At 43.0% G+C, this 21,230-nt stretch overlaps 1 protein-coding gene across 1 annotated transcript in view; it reads left to right on the forward strand.

Annotated features, from left to right (window-relative positions):
- The window catches only part of tgfbr3 (transforming growth factor, beta receptor III), a 58,260-nt gene that overhangs the window by 2,510 nt on the left and 34,520 nt on the right, over positions 1-21,230 (forward strand). Inside the window, exons 2-3 of the mRNA XM_076079249.1 lie at positions 1,301-1,471; positions 15,396-15,568. Of these exons, the coding sequence (XP_075935364.1) occupies positions 1,411-1,471; positions 15,396-15,568 (234 nt within the window). The 5' untranslated portion in view covers positions 1,301-1,410. The remainder of the gene's footprint in view (positions 1-1,300; positions 1,472-15,395; positions 15,569-21,230) is intronic.

The following is a 21,230-nucleotide window of genomic DNA, read 5'->3' on the forward strand; positions in this document are numbered from 1 at the left end:
GTCTGAGCCCAAAAAAAAACTGTTGAAAATGATTCACCAGGATAAATTTTTCCCAATTTAATCATATTTTATATCAATAAATCAATATTTCAATAAAAAAAACCTTTGATCCTTGCTGGGCGTAGATTGTTGTAATTAAGAAGTATTATGTTGGATATAATAAGGTCGAAATGTACAAATCTATTGGTCTGAAAACCCTCTGCTTCTCTACTGTGAACCTCACTGCTCCCTGCATTGATGCAGGGTCAATAATATCTGATAATATCTGATGCCAAAAATCAGAAGTGGTGATGTCAAATGACCAGAATGTGAAATCTCACAGTAACAAGTAGTGGTAACCGCAGCGCTAGATCACTGATGTAAGGAGGGCTGTAATAACAGATGGCACCAAAGGCCTTTACAAATAGAAACGACACAAAAATGTGTCGCTGTAAATATAAATATAGATGCAACTCAATGCGTTCTGCACGACGTGGGAAAGCTCAGAAAAACCAACCATGTTCTGGGAAAACAAAATAATTGTGAAAAAAAAAATCACCCCGTGTGTGTAAAGGCCTTAAAGCAATGACTCACGACGTCGACCCTCCACGGCTGGTTAACCTTCTATGTGACCATTGGAATTGAAGTGATATAGCGGCCGATTCTTCACAGGTGTTGCACCAACCAAATTACAGTACAGAACATTGCAAGTCGGAACAAAAAAACAAATTTCTTGGCAAAAAAGCCCAACATTTTAGTTCGAGTCACATGTCACTTGTTTGTTTACACATTCATTTGTTTAGGTCGGTTAAGAGGAACTCTGTTGAACATCCTTACTGTATAAAAGTAAAGGGACTTATTGCCGCGTCATGTAGTCTGTGTCTGAGGTCAGATTGCTGCAGTGAAAGCTTGAGGCGACGTCATGCTGATTAGCGCGGTGGTGCTAAGCTGCTTACTCCAGACCCCACCGGAGCGTTCGCTGTTTCCTAGCACTCTCAATTAAAGCGCTGTAATAACCTGTGGCATGTTCCAAAGTGTTTCACACCCAGCGAGCCAGTCAGCCGTCCCACGCTCCTCACACACTGTTGACCGGCCATGGGCGGTGCGGGTAAGGTGGTCGCAGGATGCATGACCCCCCCCCCCCAATTAACCCTCCTGGATTAATCCCCTGGGCTCCAAACTTCTGCTTCTCTCGTCTCATCTCATCACACCCACGGGGTTTTATTAAGCTGAGCCCAGCTCCCCGCTGTGTGGCCACGCTCAACACAACCCCCCTGCTTCTCCTTGGTTTGACTTTTCTCTACTTCTGTTCACTTTGCAGCTGCGGCTTGACGCTGACTTCCTGTCGACTGCTTCGTAGAGAAGGAAGCCCTCGTGAAAAGCAGGAGAAAGTGCCTGTTCACTCAGCATCCTCATACTGGAAGCTGCAGGATGGCGAGAAGATTCCCCATTCCCTTGTTGCTTCTTGCGATTTGCTGCCTGGCATCTGCAGGTAAGTTCCTCTCATTGCTCAGCTACACGTGAAGCTAATCGTCATATACACATCCGTGCAAATCACTTAAATCCTCATTGGTAGGAGCCAAAAGTCAAACCCGTGCAACTCTGGTATCAGGAATAAAAAGGCACTGAGTGTGCACCAAGCCCTGCAACGCTGTGTTGTCAGACAACCGAAACCTCGCCCGTACACTGGGATCTTCCACTGTTCTTCCCAGCATGCCTTTCTAGACAGGGGATTTACATTTCAGAAAACGCTGACAAGTTCAATCTGAGAACACAAACAGTCAGCCGGCCGACACGTCTCTGTCAGATTGATTGGAAGGAGGCTCAGATGCTGCCAAATGCCTCTCAACGTGACAGCAGTTTAAACCGGCAAACCAAGAAGAGAGAGAGAGAGAGAAAATAAGTAAACCGCCACAAAGGCGAATGCAGGAAATGTATGTACGTTATCAGTGTGTCATATCAGTTACTGCAAGGCTCTGTCACAGCTCACCCCATAGGAACTTTATCTAAAATCAAATGATGAGAAATACTTTACCTCTCACTTTGAGGAGTGCGCATGCTACTCATGACCTTTTATACTCTCAATAGGGAGTTGTGACTCTGAGCAACAGGTTCCCAGAGTGCTGAGACTTTTATCTGTGACACCTAACACTTACTTTACTTTGTCACAGTCAACTCTATCGTCTTAAGATTGCACTCCTTGTTTCTGTTCATCGCTGAGAATGTCTCTGGCTGCAGGAGGCAATGACGCATGCTCTCAATGACAATGCCAACATGTAGGTGTGTTGCAGGTATAATGCTTAACATGCTCACTAGCTTGGTTTAGCATGTTAGCGCCTTAACATTTAGTGATTAGCACTAAACCCAGAAGCTGTGTCCATGTTTTTTCTTGTATACTACCTGCTAAAATCAGTCAATTAGACATTTGTATTCAGCAAATATTGTATACAATTACTATGGATTTGGGACAGAGCAAGAGTACAGCTGAATCTGAGGCCTAAAGTATCAGTCAAATTGAATCTGACCTGATGATAGCACCACGCTGGCTTCAAAACTCAGCAGCGGTTGCACAATGTACGGCTTTAGACTTGAGCTCGCTCCAGTTTTAATCTGCAGCATTCCGTGTTGTCTCTCCGTGATGGAACGGGAATAATTACCCGCGGTAGGAGGCGAGCCGGCGCTCCAAAACAAAAAAAGTGTTTGCGTTTTTTTTCGTGCCCTCAGTCTGATTGCCGCCATCGGTTATTATTTTTCAAACGTTCTTCTCTGCTCTCCAGAGAGCTGACTTTTCCCTCAAACAATAGCAGTGCCGTCGGCATGCGCTGTGGGTAGAGCAAACATCATTTCCACCACAATGCCAGGATCTCCAACACAATGAAGTCACGTACAAAGTTTTCCTCTAAATGCCTCCTCATACGGCTCAGCGCATTGTTGTACAGTGTCACAAGGGACCGATATTTACAGACAGTCAGCCAGATGCCCTTTCCCCCAAAGTGCGCTGGCAGCGAGTGTACTCACTGATTTACGGACACATCTTCAGATGCTCTTGGCAGTCCAATAAGCCCATTTTTGTCCTCTTTATTTTTCACACTACCTCTTCAGCCTATCTTTCACGTCTCTCTCTCCTTTTCTGTCTATTTCTATCATCTCGCAGCATCTGTGTAAACAGTCACATCTGCCCTCTAAACTTGTCAGGAGAGCTCTTACGTAATGTTTAGATTCTCTCAGCGTAATGCTATCCAGGATCTGGGCCTCCCATAACTCTTAAAAGTTGAGCCGAGAGCACCTTGACGTCCATATTTCAAGGCTCCGTTCTGCTGCTTCACTCCGTGTTTTTTTTTTTGTTTTCTGCTGTTTATAACTTTGTCCTCCATATCCCTTACTACCAGTTTGTGGTTGCCTCTCCCCAGCTTGCCAAGACAGTTACTTTGTGAAGAATATTTCGCGCACATTTGTGCTGAGTTTGTGCTGTGGAATAGAGTCCTGCAGGAGCCATTGCCAGGTATTAATTTGAGGCACTGGCCAGGAACAGCACCGGCATACTGCTGGTTCATACTCGAGGCACAACGCCGGGCCGGTGACTCACTGAAAAACACACCAGCTGAAGCACTTTCTCCTCCTCCTCTAGCCTTTCCTGGTTTTGCTTATGGGTCGGCTTGATGAGTGATGGAGCTATTAGTGCAGATCTGTCTTCAGCTGCTCATTGTGGAAACACATAGTTCTACAGCGTTAATAAAACAATAACTGGAAAAAGGGAATTGAATTGTGCTCACAATCACAGCGCGTATAGTTCAACCTATTACAGCAACGTAAACAACTTTCTCGTCGGTCTTCATTTTTGTATACTCTTGGCAGACACCGGCCACTGTGATGCCAGAAGGTTTTTTTCAAGTCCCCCCCCCCCCCCCCTTACGGAAGAGCAAAAGCTTCGTCTCTATACGCACAATGCTTTCACAGGGCCAGCGAGAGGGGGACTGCCTAAAAAATGCATTGCGCAACCGCTGTAATGTGAGAGGTGGGGGGTGGAGAGAGGCAGGCGCTGGCGTGGGTCGGCTGGTCCAAATCGACACACTCCACACACGCACAGCGTGCCAAACCGACAAGAGTCCCTTCCAGCGCGCTAAAAAACCAGATGTTGCCTCGCGATTCATGCGAGGAGCCGCAGCACAGAGGCAGAGGCTGCTAGGCCCAGCGGTCGGGATGTTTACGCAGCAACGGGAGTCCCGCGGGTCTAGTTTTGCTTATTGAATACAGGTCACCCTGGTATTGCCCAGCTTAATTAACAGCAGTGTGTACATTAGATTGTGGGGTATTGACTTTGGTTCGCTGTGACTCTCTGTGTGTGGCTCTCACTGAAGGAAGAGCACCGGAATGAGCAGACAGGTCTTCACAGAGAGACTCGTATCTCCGTCCAGCGCTTTCATATCTCGTCAGCCTCCCGTTAAGAGGACGCTGACGCAAATCTGCTGGAGTAAACCCAATCCCTCCCCCTTCACTCGCTCCCTCTCCCTCTCTCTCCCCCTCTCTATCTCTCCATAGTTCCAGTAAGCAGGCATGTAAATAATTTTGGTCAAAGCCAGTAATGGGAGACAGCTGTGGCGATCGTGCGTTTTCCATTGTGTTTCACAGCCCTATATAAAAAAGAAAAGCAAAAGCTACTGGAGCTGGGGAGAGTTTGAGTGGGAGAGTAATCCGGAGTGTGACTTCATTAAAGAAAGAGTAATTGTACAAAATTGGACTCCCTTTATTCAGATAACCTTCGGAAGCACCGTGGAAAAAAACAAATAACTTGTACTATCGCGTCGTATTGGATGAGGTGTGATTTCTTATTTTTCAGCCGTAACCAGTGTGCGTTTATTAGAAGTCGAGTTACCTAATGAGGCTGCAGAGGTGCCAACTTTTCAGCGCACAACTCTTTATCTGCAGAATAAGTCCTAATATGGGATCCTAGCTGGAGGCTTCCAGGTGGTGTCTTTCAGCAGACCGGCCCCTCCTGGGGCCTCACCTTCCCCACTCCTCCACCAGATGAGTGCCGCTGAAACACCATGTCCCAAATTTGGAATGACTCTTTTGGAAAAAACAAGAGTGTCAGTCCAAAAAATAGCTGCAGGCTCTTTACTTTGCCCAAACAGACATTTGGGTTAGATCACACACACACACACATACACACACACACACTCTTGGAAATGATCTCTTTTTCCACTTGATTTTCAAAATTTGATTGCAGATTTCTAACAGACGGTATTTGTGGTCTGTTTGTTGAAGGAATAGAATAACCCTTAGCGACATTATGCCCTTTAAGAAGCACTTTAATAGGCTGTTATGGTAGCTGGAATACAGCCCTGTCGTTATTTGAAGCATCTGCACAATAAAAAAAAAAAAACTATTTATATATAAGTTACCATTTAGGAGCACATCACTGTATTGCACATGTGTGGCACTCCCTCAGCATCGCATACATCATGTGCTATCTTTGTATTTTTTACTTGGTGAACTTCTATTCATAGCGTATTTTATTGTCTGGTGACTGTTCAAACTGTTGTAGTCACACTTTTCCGTTTGTGAGCTGTCCAGTAAAGAGGCTTTCCCAGCGTCCTTTTGAACGACGGCAGCGCGGCATTTGACAAGTCATTCTTCTTTTCCTCGACCCACCCCCCCCCCCCTTTTCCTGAAGATGAAGGACCCCGGAGGAATGTAGTCCCCTTCCAGCTCATGTGAAAACGCTGTCCGCCTTGCCCTTTCTCACCTCGCCGACTCCTTCATGCTGGCACAAAGGGCCGCCATTGTTTCGCTCTTTGCTTTCTGTTGATGGCAACCTGCTGCTTCTCAGAGGCCCCCGTTATCGCATCTGAGTGATGATGTTTTTGTAAGATATCACAGGATCACAGGAAGGACTTCTTTTTGTGGTTTTTATTTGATTAATGTTTTAAAAAGGGAAAAAAAATCAACACATTAAATGCACTTGGCGTTATTGATTTAGCGAAATCCTTTCCACACGCCCTCTTGGATGTTAAATTCCAACAGAAATGGCTAAATCTGGCTCTTTTTGCATACGTGAGTGCATTGTGATTTACAGTGTTGTGGAGGCTCTACAACATGTATTTCAAACGTCTTTCCGTTCTGTGGTTTTTGGAATTTCCAGACTTTAGACAATAACTGGACAAGCGTCCGTCAAGCTTCCAGCTAGCCTTTCACCCCCACCTGTCCAAATATACTAACTTTCCATCACTCATATTAAATACTGCACGTTGAGGGTTGCTGGCGAGGTAGACGATCCGACACAAATGGAATGAGGCTGGTATGAAGTTGGACAACACAAGCGACTCGAGGTCACACCTCCCTGCATCCCCGACTGGGTTTGAATCTTCGTGAATGCAGATGAAGTGGGTGCTCCCGAACCCCCCCACCCCCCCACCGAGCTGCTGTCTGAGAACATGGCTTTTGCAGGCATCCATGATTGATGAGGGAGATGCCCTCCATTTCTCTCCTTCTCCCCGTTTAACCCGGGGAGGCACTTCTGCTCGGGTACTTTCAGTACCGCTATAAGTACTGATGAGCTGATGGCCGATGCGGTCCACTTATGGTACGTCAACACCGCATTGCATCCGTCGATTTAATGCAATGTGTGACGGGTCCACTACCAGAGCAGCTACAACACATACAGGCGGTTCTGAACACAGAGATGTTTGAGCCGGTGGCTAGAAGCTAACTGTGCTAACAGAGTGAACAGCGCTAACCACGGTAACAGTGTTAACAGAGCTAACGGTTTTGACCTAGGGGGGGAAGGGGGGGTATTTTGTTTTGCAGAGTAGTTGTTTTCACGTTTTACATTCTTAGCGTTACACTCCAAACTGTACAGTTTTAGTTGACTGATACTGAACATGGATACTCGACTACTTAACCATTTACTGCTTTTGAGAGACGCGAGCAGTTCTTGTTTCCTGACAACTTTTTTTTCGTTCTTTGATATTATCGGTCCAGACAGCACATGTCAGCACCCATCAGTAAAGACATACAGTGACAGCACAGCCAGTAAAGTCTTTAGTCGTATGCACACATGCTCAGCTGTCTCACTTTACACAGTGGCTCCTGTGTTCCTCTGGGAATTAGTCTTGTCATCCATCTCTTCAGAGCCCTCTGATTTATGTCTACATTTAGAGGTAGAGGGAAATGTACCCGCTTCCATCTGCCGTGCTCGCCTGGGGCTTCTTATGCCGCTCGTAATTGGTCAGGTTTTTTTTTTTTTTTCCCAACTAATGGTGATGGTTTACCAACAGGTGCCCACTTCATCTGTCAGGGCGGATGCATAGTAACAAGGCTAACTGTCAGTAACAGGAGAGTGTTTTAACTGCCTTTCATTGCATGTAACATATCAACTACTGTAGCTTTAGCAAACGGAATAGTTTAATTTATTGTTTTAGATCAATTACAGATAAACCAATAAGCATGGTTGTAGATGCTTCGTCTTGTTTTTGGAAACTATAATCATCATGGAAGGTTCGATAACCACATTATTAATAATTTACTACATTGATAAACATGTACGTATATCAATGCAGGAAAGAGCATTCATATTTTTCCTGAATTATTATTATTATTATTATTATTATTATTAGTGCAATGCATTGTTAATGGCACTTTGTTTTCCTTTGCATCCGGTCCCTCCACTGATGGATGTAATGTATTGTATGAACACCGGTTAATATACTTACAAACTGAAGAAAAATCTTCATATCCATACTTTACGTTTGCTCCACATTTCCCATATAAATACAAAGGAATCCATTTAAACTCGTGTTTTTGTCAGTTGCACGCCGGCCGACGAGATTGCGGCCGATGACCAATAGAGCGTGCTCGGGTGTTATTGAGTTCCAGACAGGTTTGCAGGATATGCAACTTCAGATTCCACACTTTGATGGGTGAGTTTACGACTTCCCCAGAGGAGTTCAGGCTCACCCCTTTCCCTCCTCCCTTCATCCCGTTCCAGCTTCCTCCTCTTATGCCTTCAAGAGATAAATCCTCTTCAGAGGCAGCCCAATGAAATGAACCTACACTGCCCTTATGAAAGGGCTTTACTCACTTCCTGTAGTAGTGGCTCAAGGTTCAGGGGTGAGTGGGCTGCGCTCATGTCAACACTGCAGAGCCAGCGATTCTTTTAGTCCAAAGCCCCTTAGGAAAACAAAAGCAGGCCGTATATTACGTTCCCTAAACTGGTTTGCATAGTCCATGGGAATCATGCCCTGCAGTAAAACAGAAAGGAGACCAGAGGATACATTTAATCCTGTGGTTCATATGGGAACTTATCTCAGGTATCGGGAGGAGATGTATAGAAACAAAGAGGCCCCTTTGTGCTGCTTTCATTAAATTGGCCTTATTATATCGTTGCATTATTGGAAAAGGTAGTCGGTTTCATTATTGTGCTCTTTTTCCAATAGGAAATTATAACTTTGTGTTATCTGTTGACATGTGCGAGGTAATCTGCACTGCTTTCACTTTCTTATGAATCTGGAGAAACACGATTAGCTTGCATGCTAATACTGGGAACGCAACATGTGAGGGTGTGTATGTGCGCACACACACACACACACACACACGGGAGGTTCTGTTTGTTTATCTACGGAAATGGCTTTGTGGGAATATCAGATTTGTCCCTAACTGGCACACAGGCTGACATCACTTCCTGTGCCCGAGTCTTGGCTCAGCGTCGCAGGGTGGAAGGCAACAAAGTGTTTATCTCCAGTGAGATAGGAGAGCACTGCATTGATACATTCATCTAACAGAAAGGGTCCTACTTTAGTCATCTTTCAATTTAAAATTTAAAGATTTAAATACTTTTTACATTTCCAAATCGAGTAGAGCTTTGAAACTGGCAGAAGCTTGGATTATACATAATAAAAGATGAATTATTTTGTCTAAATCTGAAATGATTCATTCATTTTTAAAGTATTTTGGTAATTGGTTAGTTTTTTATTATAATATTTTAAGCAAAATATGCTAAATATCCACCAGTTCCAGCTTCTTAATTGTGACAATTCAATGTTTTTCTCTGTCTAATGTGATAGTAAACTGAATATTTTTAGTTTTTAGGACTGTTAGTCGGGCAGAACTAGTCATTTGAAGGCATCACCTTGGGCTTTAGGAAACTGTGATTGGCATTCTGCTGTATTTTACAACATTTTATAGATCAAATGATGATACTTTTATATAAATAATGCATATTGATACCAGAGTTTTAACCATAATGTTTAAGCAGAGAAAAGAAAACACTGCTTTCCAAGTTGTAATGTTAGTTTTCTAAACTACACAATATTTGCACTGCGGACAATTTGCACAGAAACGTCCATATTTATCTAATATTTTCAGACAAATATGAACAAATATTTTCTTATTTTATCTAATCATTTTAATATATGATGTTGATGACAGTACATGCATTCTTCAGTTTTTTCCCTCCATTTTTATGTTCATCTTCTCAGTGAAATTGTTTGTGTTCCACCCATTAAGTTGGTGGAGTGATCACAGAAACCACGTGATTAATAGACAATGTGTGTTAATAGGACATCAGTCTACATATTCACTGGAAGTACAACAAAATGAAATACAAGTATTTCCCCGTCCTTTTGGCACATGTTGGAATAGACTGGATTACAACATAACTGAAAGAAATATCAGCACTTAAATTAATAAAAGAGGTGATAGTTTAAAAGGAGGCTGCCAAAGAATGTGAAGTAGTGACATCACCGTCTGGATCTCTCATTGTTTAAATATATCAAGAGTGAGTATTTATACAATGCTCCCTCTTTCATTTGGGATTTACTACGTTCACTTCCTGTCTTACCTCCAACACGATCACAGCCAAGCCTGCGTGCATTTTAGGCAATGTAAATAATTAAAAGACGATAATATCTTGTTACAGAAAATATATTCCTGGTGCACGTGGTCTTGTAATGCCAAATCCAGTGTTGCTCTTAGACTCAGTCCGTGTATATTCAGTGCAGATCCCCCCCCCCCCCCCCCCCCCCCAAAAAAAAAAGGCACAACTGAAGAAATAAACGTTTAACTTTGGGTGGTTGGGAGGACAAGAGGTACTTTAAGGTGTCAGTCACAAGTCTTTCATGTCCATGTCCTCTACGTCTTGTGCACAATGAGTCACACAGGTCATGAACTGTGCTGGGGTGAACCACCAAGAGAAACTTTATTCAGTGCTTCAAACTGAGAGCTTGTCTCAGCACTTCCCTTAACTTCAGTACCTGTAGTTTGACTCTAAGCATCACAAACGTTTCTTTAGAATATTTTGGCATTTTCCAGTTCATTTACCTTCTATGTTGCACAGTGAGACAGGTAAAATGTGAAATTATTGTACAGTTGGGTCTTTATTACAATGTGTGTCGGGATCCAACACTTACTTTTATACCAGATACTGAGTATCGTTAAGCAGCTATTATTGGATGTGTAATATGCTTTAGCTATGTTTACGGTAACCAGTAAGTTAAAGAAGTATTAAGATAACGTGGTTTGGGCAAACTGTAGTGGAAACTGATAGGGTGATGAAAGTTATTTTTTTCCACCCAGAAATCTCCCTCCAACTTGTCCCTTTCACAGCTGAAGCCACAGAACTCCTCTTACACTTCGATGTGGTTTTACACCTGAGAGTTCTTGAAATGCTGCATTGTCTGCTGACCCCAAAAAAGTCAGTCCTCACCCTCAACAACAGACCTTTAAGGTTTAAGGGATTGTGGACCTGCACAGACGAGACGAGGTGATCTGCAGGGGTTTCTGAATAGCTGGCGATAACGAGCATATTTTGATAAAGTCCGATCGATATCCGATCCTTTGTTTGTTTGATATGGCAGCTATTAGAAATGTACCGCTGAGCAGAACAAGCTGGTGGGTGGCACCCAGTCGTTCAGAGTGTCAGATCATTCCCCGGTTAAAACTGAGTCACAAATCCCAGCATGCAAAGCTCAAAGAGCAGATTTAAACATTTCTGAGACTCTAAAAAGACATAATGTAAAAGTTTATAACTTTGCAAATATAACAACAACAAAAAACACAGATCTCTACAGAAATGTAGTTAAATTAATGTTAATGTATTTTTTTCTTCCATGCCTGTCAACAGAATGAATTAAAAGAAATTGGTAGAATTGTTCTTCTGTGGATTGTCTGCTTTGCTTGGCTGGGTTGAGATTGATCTACAGTATAATGAAGGTATCGGATCATTCATCTTTATGCCACGATGGAAACCACAGATCAGATTTTGCCCGATCTTGGGGAAAAGAAGCGCCTCACCACTTTATTCCAGTGTTTGCAAAATGAACGTAAAGCCCAAAACGTGCACTGCAATCACCTTTTTGGTAATACATCACGTTTCATCATTTTCATGTATCAAGCTGAGGTTTGGAGGTATTAGTCTGTAGCTTACGACAATACAGTTGTCCAGTAAGTTTACCACAATATTTTAAACTGAGGTACCAGGAGTGGTGAGCTGCAAGCTACAAAGGCGTCTAGATGGACACAACAGATTTGTAGTTTTTGCACATTTCCTTGCAGGATATAGTTAGGGTTACACTCTCTGCCCTTCGTCTTTCAGACAGTTGGTACTCTCATGACTCTGAAGACGTTCAATAAATCTGAGAGATTACTGTTACAGCTGGAGTATCCCATTTAACGTCCCGTTTGGCAGTATCTGTTGGGTTAAGGCGGTGCTGGTGTTATAGTCAGAGTGTCTGGCTGGACTTGTTTTTCAGGCAGACCAAACAACAGCGTCTCTCATTCCTCCGCTGTGGGCGTTTGGCCTGGCCGGCTAAAAGGCACTCGTACCAGCTGGACAGGACAAACTCTGTCCTCCATCGATGGCCGAGGAAACATGGCGGGAGAGGAGGGGGAGACAGAAGCGGGGGGGGGGGGGAGAGAGAGGCAGAGGGACAGACAAGGTGACAGAAGATACAAAGCTGTGGCACGGCCAACACTTGCAAGCATTTATTTTTTATTTTTTTCTCCTTTTAAACTTTTTTTTTTCTGTCCATTGAGGCTGTAGGCTGATGGTAATAACATATGTGATGGAACTGGATAGAACAGTTGAATGAGTGATGGAGGCCTGATCTAATAAAGTAAAGAAGCATGGTTAATTTGAAAGCATCAAGTGAATCTAAACGATTATTTGATGAAACACAAATATACATATATAAAATATGATTGCTTTTCATGTTTTTTTTGTTTAATTGCACCGCAATTTACCTGTTAGTTCAGTCTCACGGCTCTCATGATCGTAGTTACCAGATGCAACAGGCAGCTGTTTTTTAGGGTAATAGCACTGACAGGCTCACTGTACCTGCCCAGCGCTGAACTGCAGACTTTTATTCCTCAGATGCCAATAACACGACTCCAAATATAAACTAATATTGCTCTGTATCTGAGGATGTGAACAACCTTGTGCTAAAAGCGTTAGCTACATCTATTTAAAGGTGACTCCGAGGGGGTTTTGATCAGGATTTTTGGGGCCGATTGCTGGAAGCAGTATCGGTCGATATCGATCAGCGATCTTCTGATCGGTCTTTACCGTTCCATTCAATTTCAAAATCCATCCAATGTATTTATCAGGAATAGTCTCGTGACCCTGATGTTTGTGATTTTGCTGCATAAATTACATTCTTATTCCACATATTTTCTCAGTTGTGTATAAACGGAGAGTGTGACGAGGAGATACACACACACACACGCAAACAGACTGAGAGACGGATAGCAGCTGAGGAGCAGAATCGGCAGACCAGTGTTAACCTGGCATCAGTGGTAGTCATGATCAGGGATCATCTTCTGGGGACCATGAATATCTGGATAATGTCATAAATGCCTATGAGGTATTGCACAGACAGACTTGCCTCTCTTAGACTCTAAACTTTGAATGTCCTACTTTTCTATCCATGTGGCACATTTCTTTTCTCCCACACGCCACCCTTTTCTGTTGTATTTTTAAGCATAAAAAAATAAATAAAAAAATCCGATCATTGCTCAATGCGTATTGTGAAGTGTTGGCAGTCTCCCAGAAAGAACTGCGTTTTTCTTTGTCTGGCAGTTGTTTGTTATTCTCCGTGTGTGAGGGGAAAAAGTGAGTTGGAGTGCCCTCAGACGTGTTTGTGGGAGTGAGTCCTGATGACATGGTTTGACGTCGGTCCTTTGGGAGGAAAAGGGAGGGAGGGGGTTAAAGCGGGGGTTGAAATATTGATGCACCACAGGTTTTTGCCATTAACAAGCCTTGTCCTTTTATCACCATAAAAAGACCCATGGCTTGCTTTATTATATATGTATGCTCCCAATAAGAGGTGGCACAAAGTTCAGGTTGAGACATCTGTCAAGGGCTCGGGATTTGTCTCAAGAGACAAATATGGTTACAATAAAGCCTGTTTTGTTTTTTTCTCACAAGGAGAAGGGAGCTGTCCATACATAATCTCTGGCTTTATGCCGAAGTACCATAGGCTTATTGGAACGCACGGGAGAGAGAAAAACAATAGCTGTGTGTTCTGAGCAACAACAACAACAAAAAAAAGTCTCCCCCTTAGCTGTCCCCCGCTGTTGAGGCACCGTGTTTTTGGAGTCAGTCGGGGGAGAATTAAACATTGTTATCTAACCGTCTTTCACTCAGACTTTAATCATTTCCAAATGTCCCATCTGATTGCTATTGGCAACCTTTTGCGTGTTTAGCGTGATGTGTTTGAAATGTGAGCGGGGCCTGGGCTGGCACAGGACTGTGGCCTAAAACACGAGGTCTGACTTCGTGAAGAAAAAATACTTGGCCGCTGACGTTCTCGCAGTATACATGACGCTCTAATGGAAACGGGCTGTTCGGTGCCTCACTCAAACCTCAGCGCTGTGTTTCTGTGCCACACTGGCTTCATGTGAGATGGGTGTATACTTGTGTTACACCCTGAATGTGAGTAAGTGGAGTACATCATACAGACGTAGAACATGAAGAAGCTCACACTAAAGAAGGAGCTGTTAACCACCTGAAAGCTTGTGGCTGAAACGGAAGTTCCATATCATGTGAGAGCAAATGTGCACGTTGAGTGCCTTCTTGTAAACATCGGTGAATTATTTGTGTGAGCCAAGGAGCCCAGGCATTCACAGGTCACCGCACTGTTCATTACAGCTGACTGTGCGGTAGACAAAACACTGATAGACACCCGACTGACTGAGCGTCGGTGTGCGTGCACCCTGCTGAGTGCTGCTTTGCTCACTTACTGTTTTCTGTAGTGGTGGCTGCTATAGAGCAAAATACAGATGATACCTCACCCTTTTATGGAATTTCATGGCCAATAAAGATCACTGATGATACAATTAGGACCAAATCAGATTTGATACCCGATGACATTACTCGTAGGATTGCCAAAATGATAAGCAGTCAGCCGAGCACTTTAGTTAAGACCTGTGTTTATGTTTGTGCATCAGAACCAGAGATATCATCTGTTTTTATTCCATGCATTCCTCTTCCTTGTCAAAATCTGTGGCCTACATTACCCACAATGCAAAAGGACTGCAGACAGTCCGGGTTGGAGTGTGTTATAACAATAGCAGCTAATGTAGGATACAGTCTGGTAAGCTCACTTCTTTCTAACTCCACATCACCAGACATTTGTTTTTCAATCAAGGCTGACTCAAGTGACATCACTTGAGGACAATTGTCCGACTTTGTGCAGAGACACTAAAGTCTTTATACAGCTTATATTCACATATACATCAGCACTACCCAAGACCTGTACACAGACGTTGATGTTTAGTTCCCTTTTAAAGTGCTACAAATGTATCTGTCTACCTGTGATGTGAATGTTATTCAGTCACAGTAGAGAAAGATTTCCACCTTAACAGACGTAGTTATTGGCCAAAATTCCATACTGGGAACAATAATAATATGTCGGCAGTGGATTTACTATTTAGAGTCATGATCATCGTATTCATCAGAATAAAATAAGTGATTTATTTGTTTTGTCCTTACAAAAAGGATTTCCAAGGTTATGTGAATAACAGTGAAGACTTAATTGCCTTAAGAGAATTCAAATTGGAATGCAGTGTGTTGATTATATGTCTCTCATGTTACTCAGCTCATAGGTGGTCAGACTGAGAGACGCTACGTTGTGTCGAGAGGAAAAACCTACATTATAGAGGACTGGGGAAAAGTGCATCTGCTGAATTATTTTGTTTAAGTAAAATGTGTTGGTATTAGTTGCTTTTCACAATGAGGATTTACTTATAAAACCTCAGTACGAATGGCATTATAGTCACTTTAGCAGAAAGATTAACATTTTGTATTTTTAAGTTCCACTTACGACTGACTCTTATTAGGAGGAGATCATTACAACCATGTGCACCAGAGCTCATACACAATTTACATAAACAAGTCAACACTCTTCTTCTCTTCACCGCAGGGCGGTTGTCTCGCAGCCCGTGTGAGCTGCTGCCGGTGGGGACGGGACACCCGGTGCAGGCCACGTCCAGGACCTTCACCGTCATGTCCGGCTGCGCCAGCCGGGGCACCACGGGCCTCCCTCAGGAGGTCCACATCGTCAACCTGAGAGGACATGCTCCAGAGGGACCAGACGTGAGTCATTCTGAGTAAAACATCTAAACTTGGAGTCATGTTGTCTACCACCATAATCAGCCCCTCAATAAAAAAAACATTCAAGATTGAACCAAAATAGTACGTAGGGAAAACATTTCTCTAAAAACATTTTTACTATCAGTGTTTTTTTTCTTCTGTATTTTTAAACCTGGACCCTATTTTAATGCTAGTCTTTGTCCCGGGACAACATGAAGCATGGCCAATACCAGTTGACATGAAAGAACCATTAAAACTGGCCCAGTTGAAACCAGTTCCCCTCCTTTTTTTCCATTGTGCATTTGTTAGACAGCCAAGGCGACTTGTTTTGTTCTCCGGGTCGCAGCCTCTACATCTTCTACTCCGTTTACTTGCGGATTACAGCCATGCATAGAACATGGCGCCAACTTCTGACGAAACTACGCGGACTACTTTATTTGCTCCAAACAAGTTGATAAAAACGCACCTAATTCTTAGTTCTTTTTCGCGACACTTCAAAATGTGCTTAAAAATTGAGGTACAGTAGACCTCATGACCAGATGAGCTTACCTTACCGAACACGTGACTTTAGGGGGTGAAAAAACAAGACACTGATTAGTCAGTCATTTAAATGTCTGCACGGAGGTATTTTCCAACCACTTATTTGTTTTTGAGCAGATCTCCCCGGTGCGCTCACTCAAACTGTCAGCACATCTCCTGATGGTGTTCCACGGGTCCTAAAACAACTCCCTGTCTTCAGATGTTATACAGCGTGTCTCATGGCGGGACGCCTCAAAGTTAAGCCATAGTTTGAGGGTGAATCACGGGCCCACGGCCTTCGAACACCTAAAACAGTCCCACGTTCCCATCCCCCTCAGTCACAGCGGTGTGAAAAGCAGCGTGTATACACTTGCCATTGCAATTTTGCTGCTGATGCAGGCTTAAACATCCCCAAGCCCAAATACACAGAAACACAGTGTGTTTGAGTTTGCTGCATCAGCAGGTAAATATAGCAATGACTCTCTGGTTCCAGAGGCTGTGCTTGTTCTGAACTTAAATGATAACAGTTCTGTGATCATAGCAATGAGAGGGATTTGTCTTTTGTTGTAATCCCTTATGTTTACGCCACACGATGTAATATGGAGGAGTTGAACCAGTGACGGGGCTTCTCTTACATTTGAGGTTTGACGGATGTTTTGATTACAATCTTCATGCAGGGCTGAGTAGGAGGTTGTTTCAGCATTGACATTGCAGAGATGCAACGCAATCAGGCCCAACATGGTACCATGTTACAACCATTCTCCCTACTTGAATAAAGTTACAAAGTTTACTTTTCATTGTCCGACAGACAAGCAGTTAATATCAGTATTTATTGAATTATAGTGTGTTGTTTTTGCATAAATAAATACCCAACAAGTCACAGATATTAAGAATGCACTGATTTGTTTAACACACAAGGAAAAAGTGAACAAACGTATAACAAACATACACTTCCCTCTGAAAGACAAGAGACAAAAGACGCTGTCAAAACAAACAAAAATAACTCTTGAGAATAAATTCCGCATGCGATTGAGAAATATTTTTTAACAGAGGATTTAGAACAGAAAACAGAAACTCTTTTCAATTTCAGCCATGCAACTTATATTGCAAAAATGTCTCGATGCTATTTCTTTTCATACATTTATTCAGCCCTCATAAGTCTGACTACTGGCGTGTTTTGTCGTTTCATCTACAGCAGATATATCTATCTATCTATCTATCTATCTATCTATCTATCTATCTATCTATCTATCTATCTATCTATCTATCTATCTATCTATCTCTCTCTCTTGTGTCAAGATGGATTATGATTAGACACATCGATATTAACACTAAACCGGGTTTTATTTTTAGACCAATTGAGTGGTGTTTTATGGGACAGCTTGTTGAGTGCTTTTCTGTTTTGAATTTGTTCCATAAGGACACTTCAGAAAGTCAAACAATCGCAACCATATTTTTTCTGCTGCGGTTGAAGCTGCAACAACCCTTGAGACTGGCTGTCTAAATCTCAGTTTCACTTGCTCTCAAGGGACCCTTCTGATGGTAGTGATGGACCAGGTAAGGGTTCATGAATACAGTCAACTGACAAGGTAGTGAAACGGATTATTTGTATGCTTTTTTTTTTTTTTTGTCCGGAGTTAAATATGTTTGTCTTCTGCATAGTTTTCATTATTACGATCTAAGGCAGAGGGAAGGCAGACTCTGGTCCCCTGACCTTTTTTTAAATTTTTGTCTTTTGGCTCTGTGCTGAATTGAATGGATCTAAAACAATGATGAAGAGGCATATTTATTTTACAACGTTAATTGCATTCGGTGTATGTAATACTTAGCTTCGTAAATGACCGCTCACAGCGTAACTGTAATAGATAGTCCAGTAAAACCTTCTGTGAAATCCATCTCTTCAAGTCAGTTTCTCCAGCTGTTGGTAACCCGTCACCTCCGTGGTCAAGTGAGGACGTTTGCGGAGGAGGCAGACATCTGTCTGTCCCCCCCCCCCCCCCCCTGCCCACAGCCTTGGTGGTTGGAAGGTCACCCCAGCTCTGGTTGAGATTAGGTGGCCTGGCAGGAGTTCGTTCCGTGACTTTTCTGCTCGTGATACGATAAGATCCACACTCTGGTCCTTGATTGGGTTTCCACCTGGGTCGTGGGCACAGATCGGCCTGTTCGGACGCAAGCAGCCTCTTCCTGAAGTGCTTAGCCTTCGACAAGACTGTGTTGGAGGGCATACAGTGCGTCACGCTGTCGTCTCATTGACACAATCCGGCCCTGATCGGTGATCTTTTGAGACAGGAGGAGGTGATAATCCAGTAGATAAAAGGAAATTACAAATTGAAAGGAAGGCGATCTTGAAATGTTTAGCGTAAGAGACCGTGAAAAAGGGACCACAGTGCACTTTATTATTTATCTTTGATCAACGTCAGTCTGAAGCATAAAACATAGTCCTGATTTCTGAAGCAACTTTAAAGCAAGTATAGTTGGAAGTAAGGAGGTTCATCTCTTCCAGTGGAAGGTTTCTTGAACATACTTCCAAAAACAAACCATGAAACTTCACGTCTACTTCTCTTAAAGCGGTATTCCACTGAAATAAACCGCTCACGTAAACTTCTCAAACCACTCTCGCTACATAATCCATTCCTCCTCCGTCCTTCTGTATGCTCAGTTTGTGCCGATCCCTGATATCGGTGCTAAGGTACGTCTGTGTACAGCTGGATGTGTTGCTTTGTATTTAGTGTAGAAACACGAGAAATCTCAAAAGGAACCAAAAATGGTATTTTCCAAACTGTTGAACTATTTCTTTTATTTGAGTGCTTTTGGCTGTCAGATTTGGAAGCGTCCAAATTGAGTTCACTTTCCGTAATGGGTCTTTTCCCGTGTTTGCTGTCACATGTGTACCCTTTGCTTATTCTCAAAGTCAGCAGAGAGCTGCCTGGTCAGTGTGTGATTCTGTAGATTTGATCACAGAGCGCTCCTCCTCCTCACCTCTGCTGATGGGTGGAGGAAGCGGTGTCGGAGCAGACTGTATTTGGATGTTTTGAACGTTACATTAATGTGGACAAAAGGGATCACATGGTCGTGGGGCTGCGACGTGTGAGGCCTGCTTCACATCTCTCCCACATCCACGTGCGAAGGTGGCAGCTTGCAGTTTGTCCGTGTTTCCAGCGAAGACGTGAGAGCAATGAATTGTTTCCTGTCTGCACCGGTGAACCCGTTCAGTACGGGTATTAGCTGAGGGATACGAGCTGTTATCCACAGAAAGAAATGCACAGCTGGACCTGACTCAGAATACACACTTTGGCTCCGGGCCAACATACACACACACACACACACACACACCGCAGCTGAGTTATTAAGTGCAACAGAACACCTCAGTAGTGACTTCGCCCGGGATACGCTCACCCTCACAGGGCCCGCAGTCACCGTAGCATAACACAACAGAAGGAGGAAATATGCTAATCATTCATTCAAGTAGCCCAAAGCTAGAAATACCCACCATAATATTTTGGATAGTATTCTAGTGATGTACAAGCCATGTGCTCAAAGCTGCTGAGGTGAAAGTGTAGCTGTGCTCGATTTAGGTGGAACGCTGAATGATTGGAGCTTTAATGGAGTCATGAATAAGTTTTCTTTTATTGTTCTCGATGCATCGCTAATTAAAGTATGATCATCAGTGCCCATTTTATTTAACAAAGGTGTTGCTGATTTAAAATAACGTGGAACAGCTTTCAGGCTCTTGTATCAACATAAAATAATGAATTTGTGACGACTTTGTTGACTCATTAACATGTTGTCTTGCGCCATTATCAGGTTAAAAATGACATTAGTGCAATACTTGAAAAACTTCAAAGACTTAAACAAAATAACACCAGCTGTAGCAGATGTTAGCATGATAACATGCTAAACTAAGACAGTGAACATGGTTAACATTATTGTTACTTAACATCAGCATGTTAGCATTGTCGTTGTGAGCATGTTAGCATGCCAGCATTAGCATTTATCTCAAAGCCTAATTACGGAATCACAAAGCAGCTAGCTTGGCTCTAGGCTCTTGTTAGAACATTTTAAATGTATCTTGTTAGAAACTGATTTTAATGAGAAGTTCAGGAGAAGTGTAATGTTTCCAGAAGAGTGTATTTAATACCATTAACGATTGCTGCATTCCACTTAAGAGAGGCGCTGGTATTGTGCTGTCTCACTGGAATAGCTTACTGGGACACATAATAGTGCTGAGTCTGTGCTTTTCCTACTATAACGAGTCAAATAGTCCATTGGTCCTTTTGTTTTTTTAGTCTGAAATGACCCACCTTACACAACGCCCACTGAGCATTGCCAGACCACAATGAGGGAGATTTGTGGGCTGGCTTTATTTGCAACCAACAATTTTCTTTTTTTTTTATCATACATACTCCAGATTTATACTTGACGTCTCTTTCAGACAATGGGCTGTTTGTTTCATAGATTCATAACCATAAAATGACCAGTACTGACACTGGCTCGCCTGTACAATATTAATTTTTTATTATTTGAAGTGTTATTCACATTTGTCTGAAAAACAGAGTGATGGTTTCCTCAGCTCCAATGGTCCTGATCAAAGAAACAGAAGCCCTTTTTCTGTCTTATACCCATCTGGGCCTCTCAGTATAAGACCACGCTGAGAGCCAGTATCCTGGAACAGGACGAGTGAAGTGACTGCTCGGGCCTGGCAAGTCAGAGTAAAGGCTGCAGTGCCGAGTTGGGGCTTTGCGTGAGTCGTGATTTCCTCAAGTAATGCTGGAATCATTTTCACATTTTCAAACAATCCAATTCAACCAGGATTAGTATAAAAAAAGATCTAATCTTCTGGAGGGAGAGGGAACAAATGAGTTACAGTCAAGGGGAGCTCTGCTGTTAACTCGACTCGCTGCTCAAATTTCAGCCAAGCTTTAAACCCCTTAGGATTCCGAGGCAAAATATCTTTATGCCGGTTGACTGTTGACCTGAAGGTGTTGGTGTTTTGCCACTTAAGCTCTACCAAAACAATGACCTCATCATGTGTGCCTCTCCCCCCCCCCTAACTTTGGTTTCAACAGTGTAGGTATCAAGTTTGAACATTTTTCCATATGTTCCTCCTGTCACATGCCCAAGTGGCCTTTTTGCACCCTGCTAACAA

Source organism: Anarhichas minor, unplaced genomic scaffold (assembly GCF_050575085.1).
Source record: "Anarhichas minor isolate MPS153535 unplaced genomic scaffold, ASM5057508v1 ptg000071l, whole genome shotgun sequence".
Lineage (NCBI taxonomy): Eukaryota > Metazoa > Chordata > Actinopteri > Perciformes > Anarhichadidae > Anarhichas > Anarhichas minor.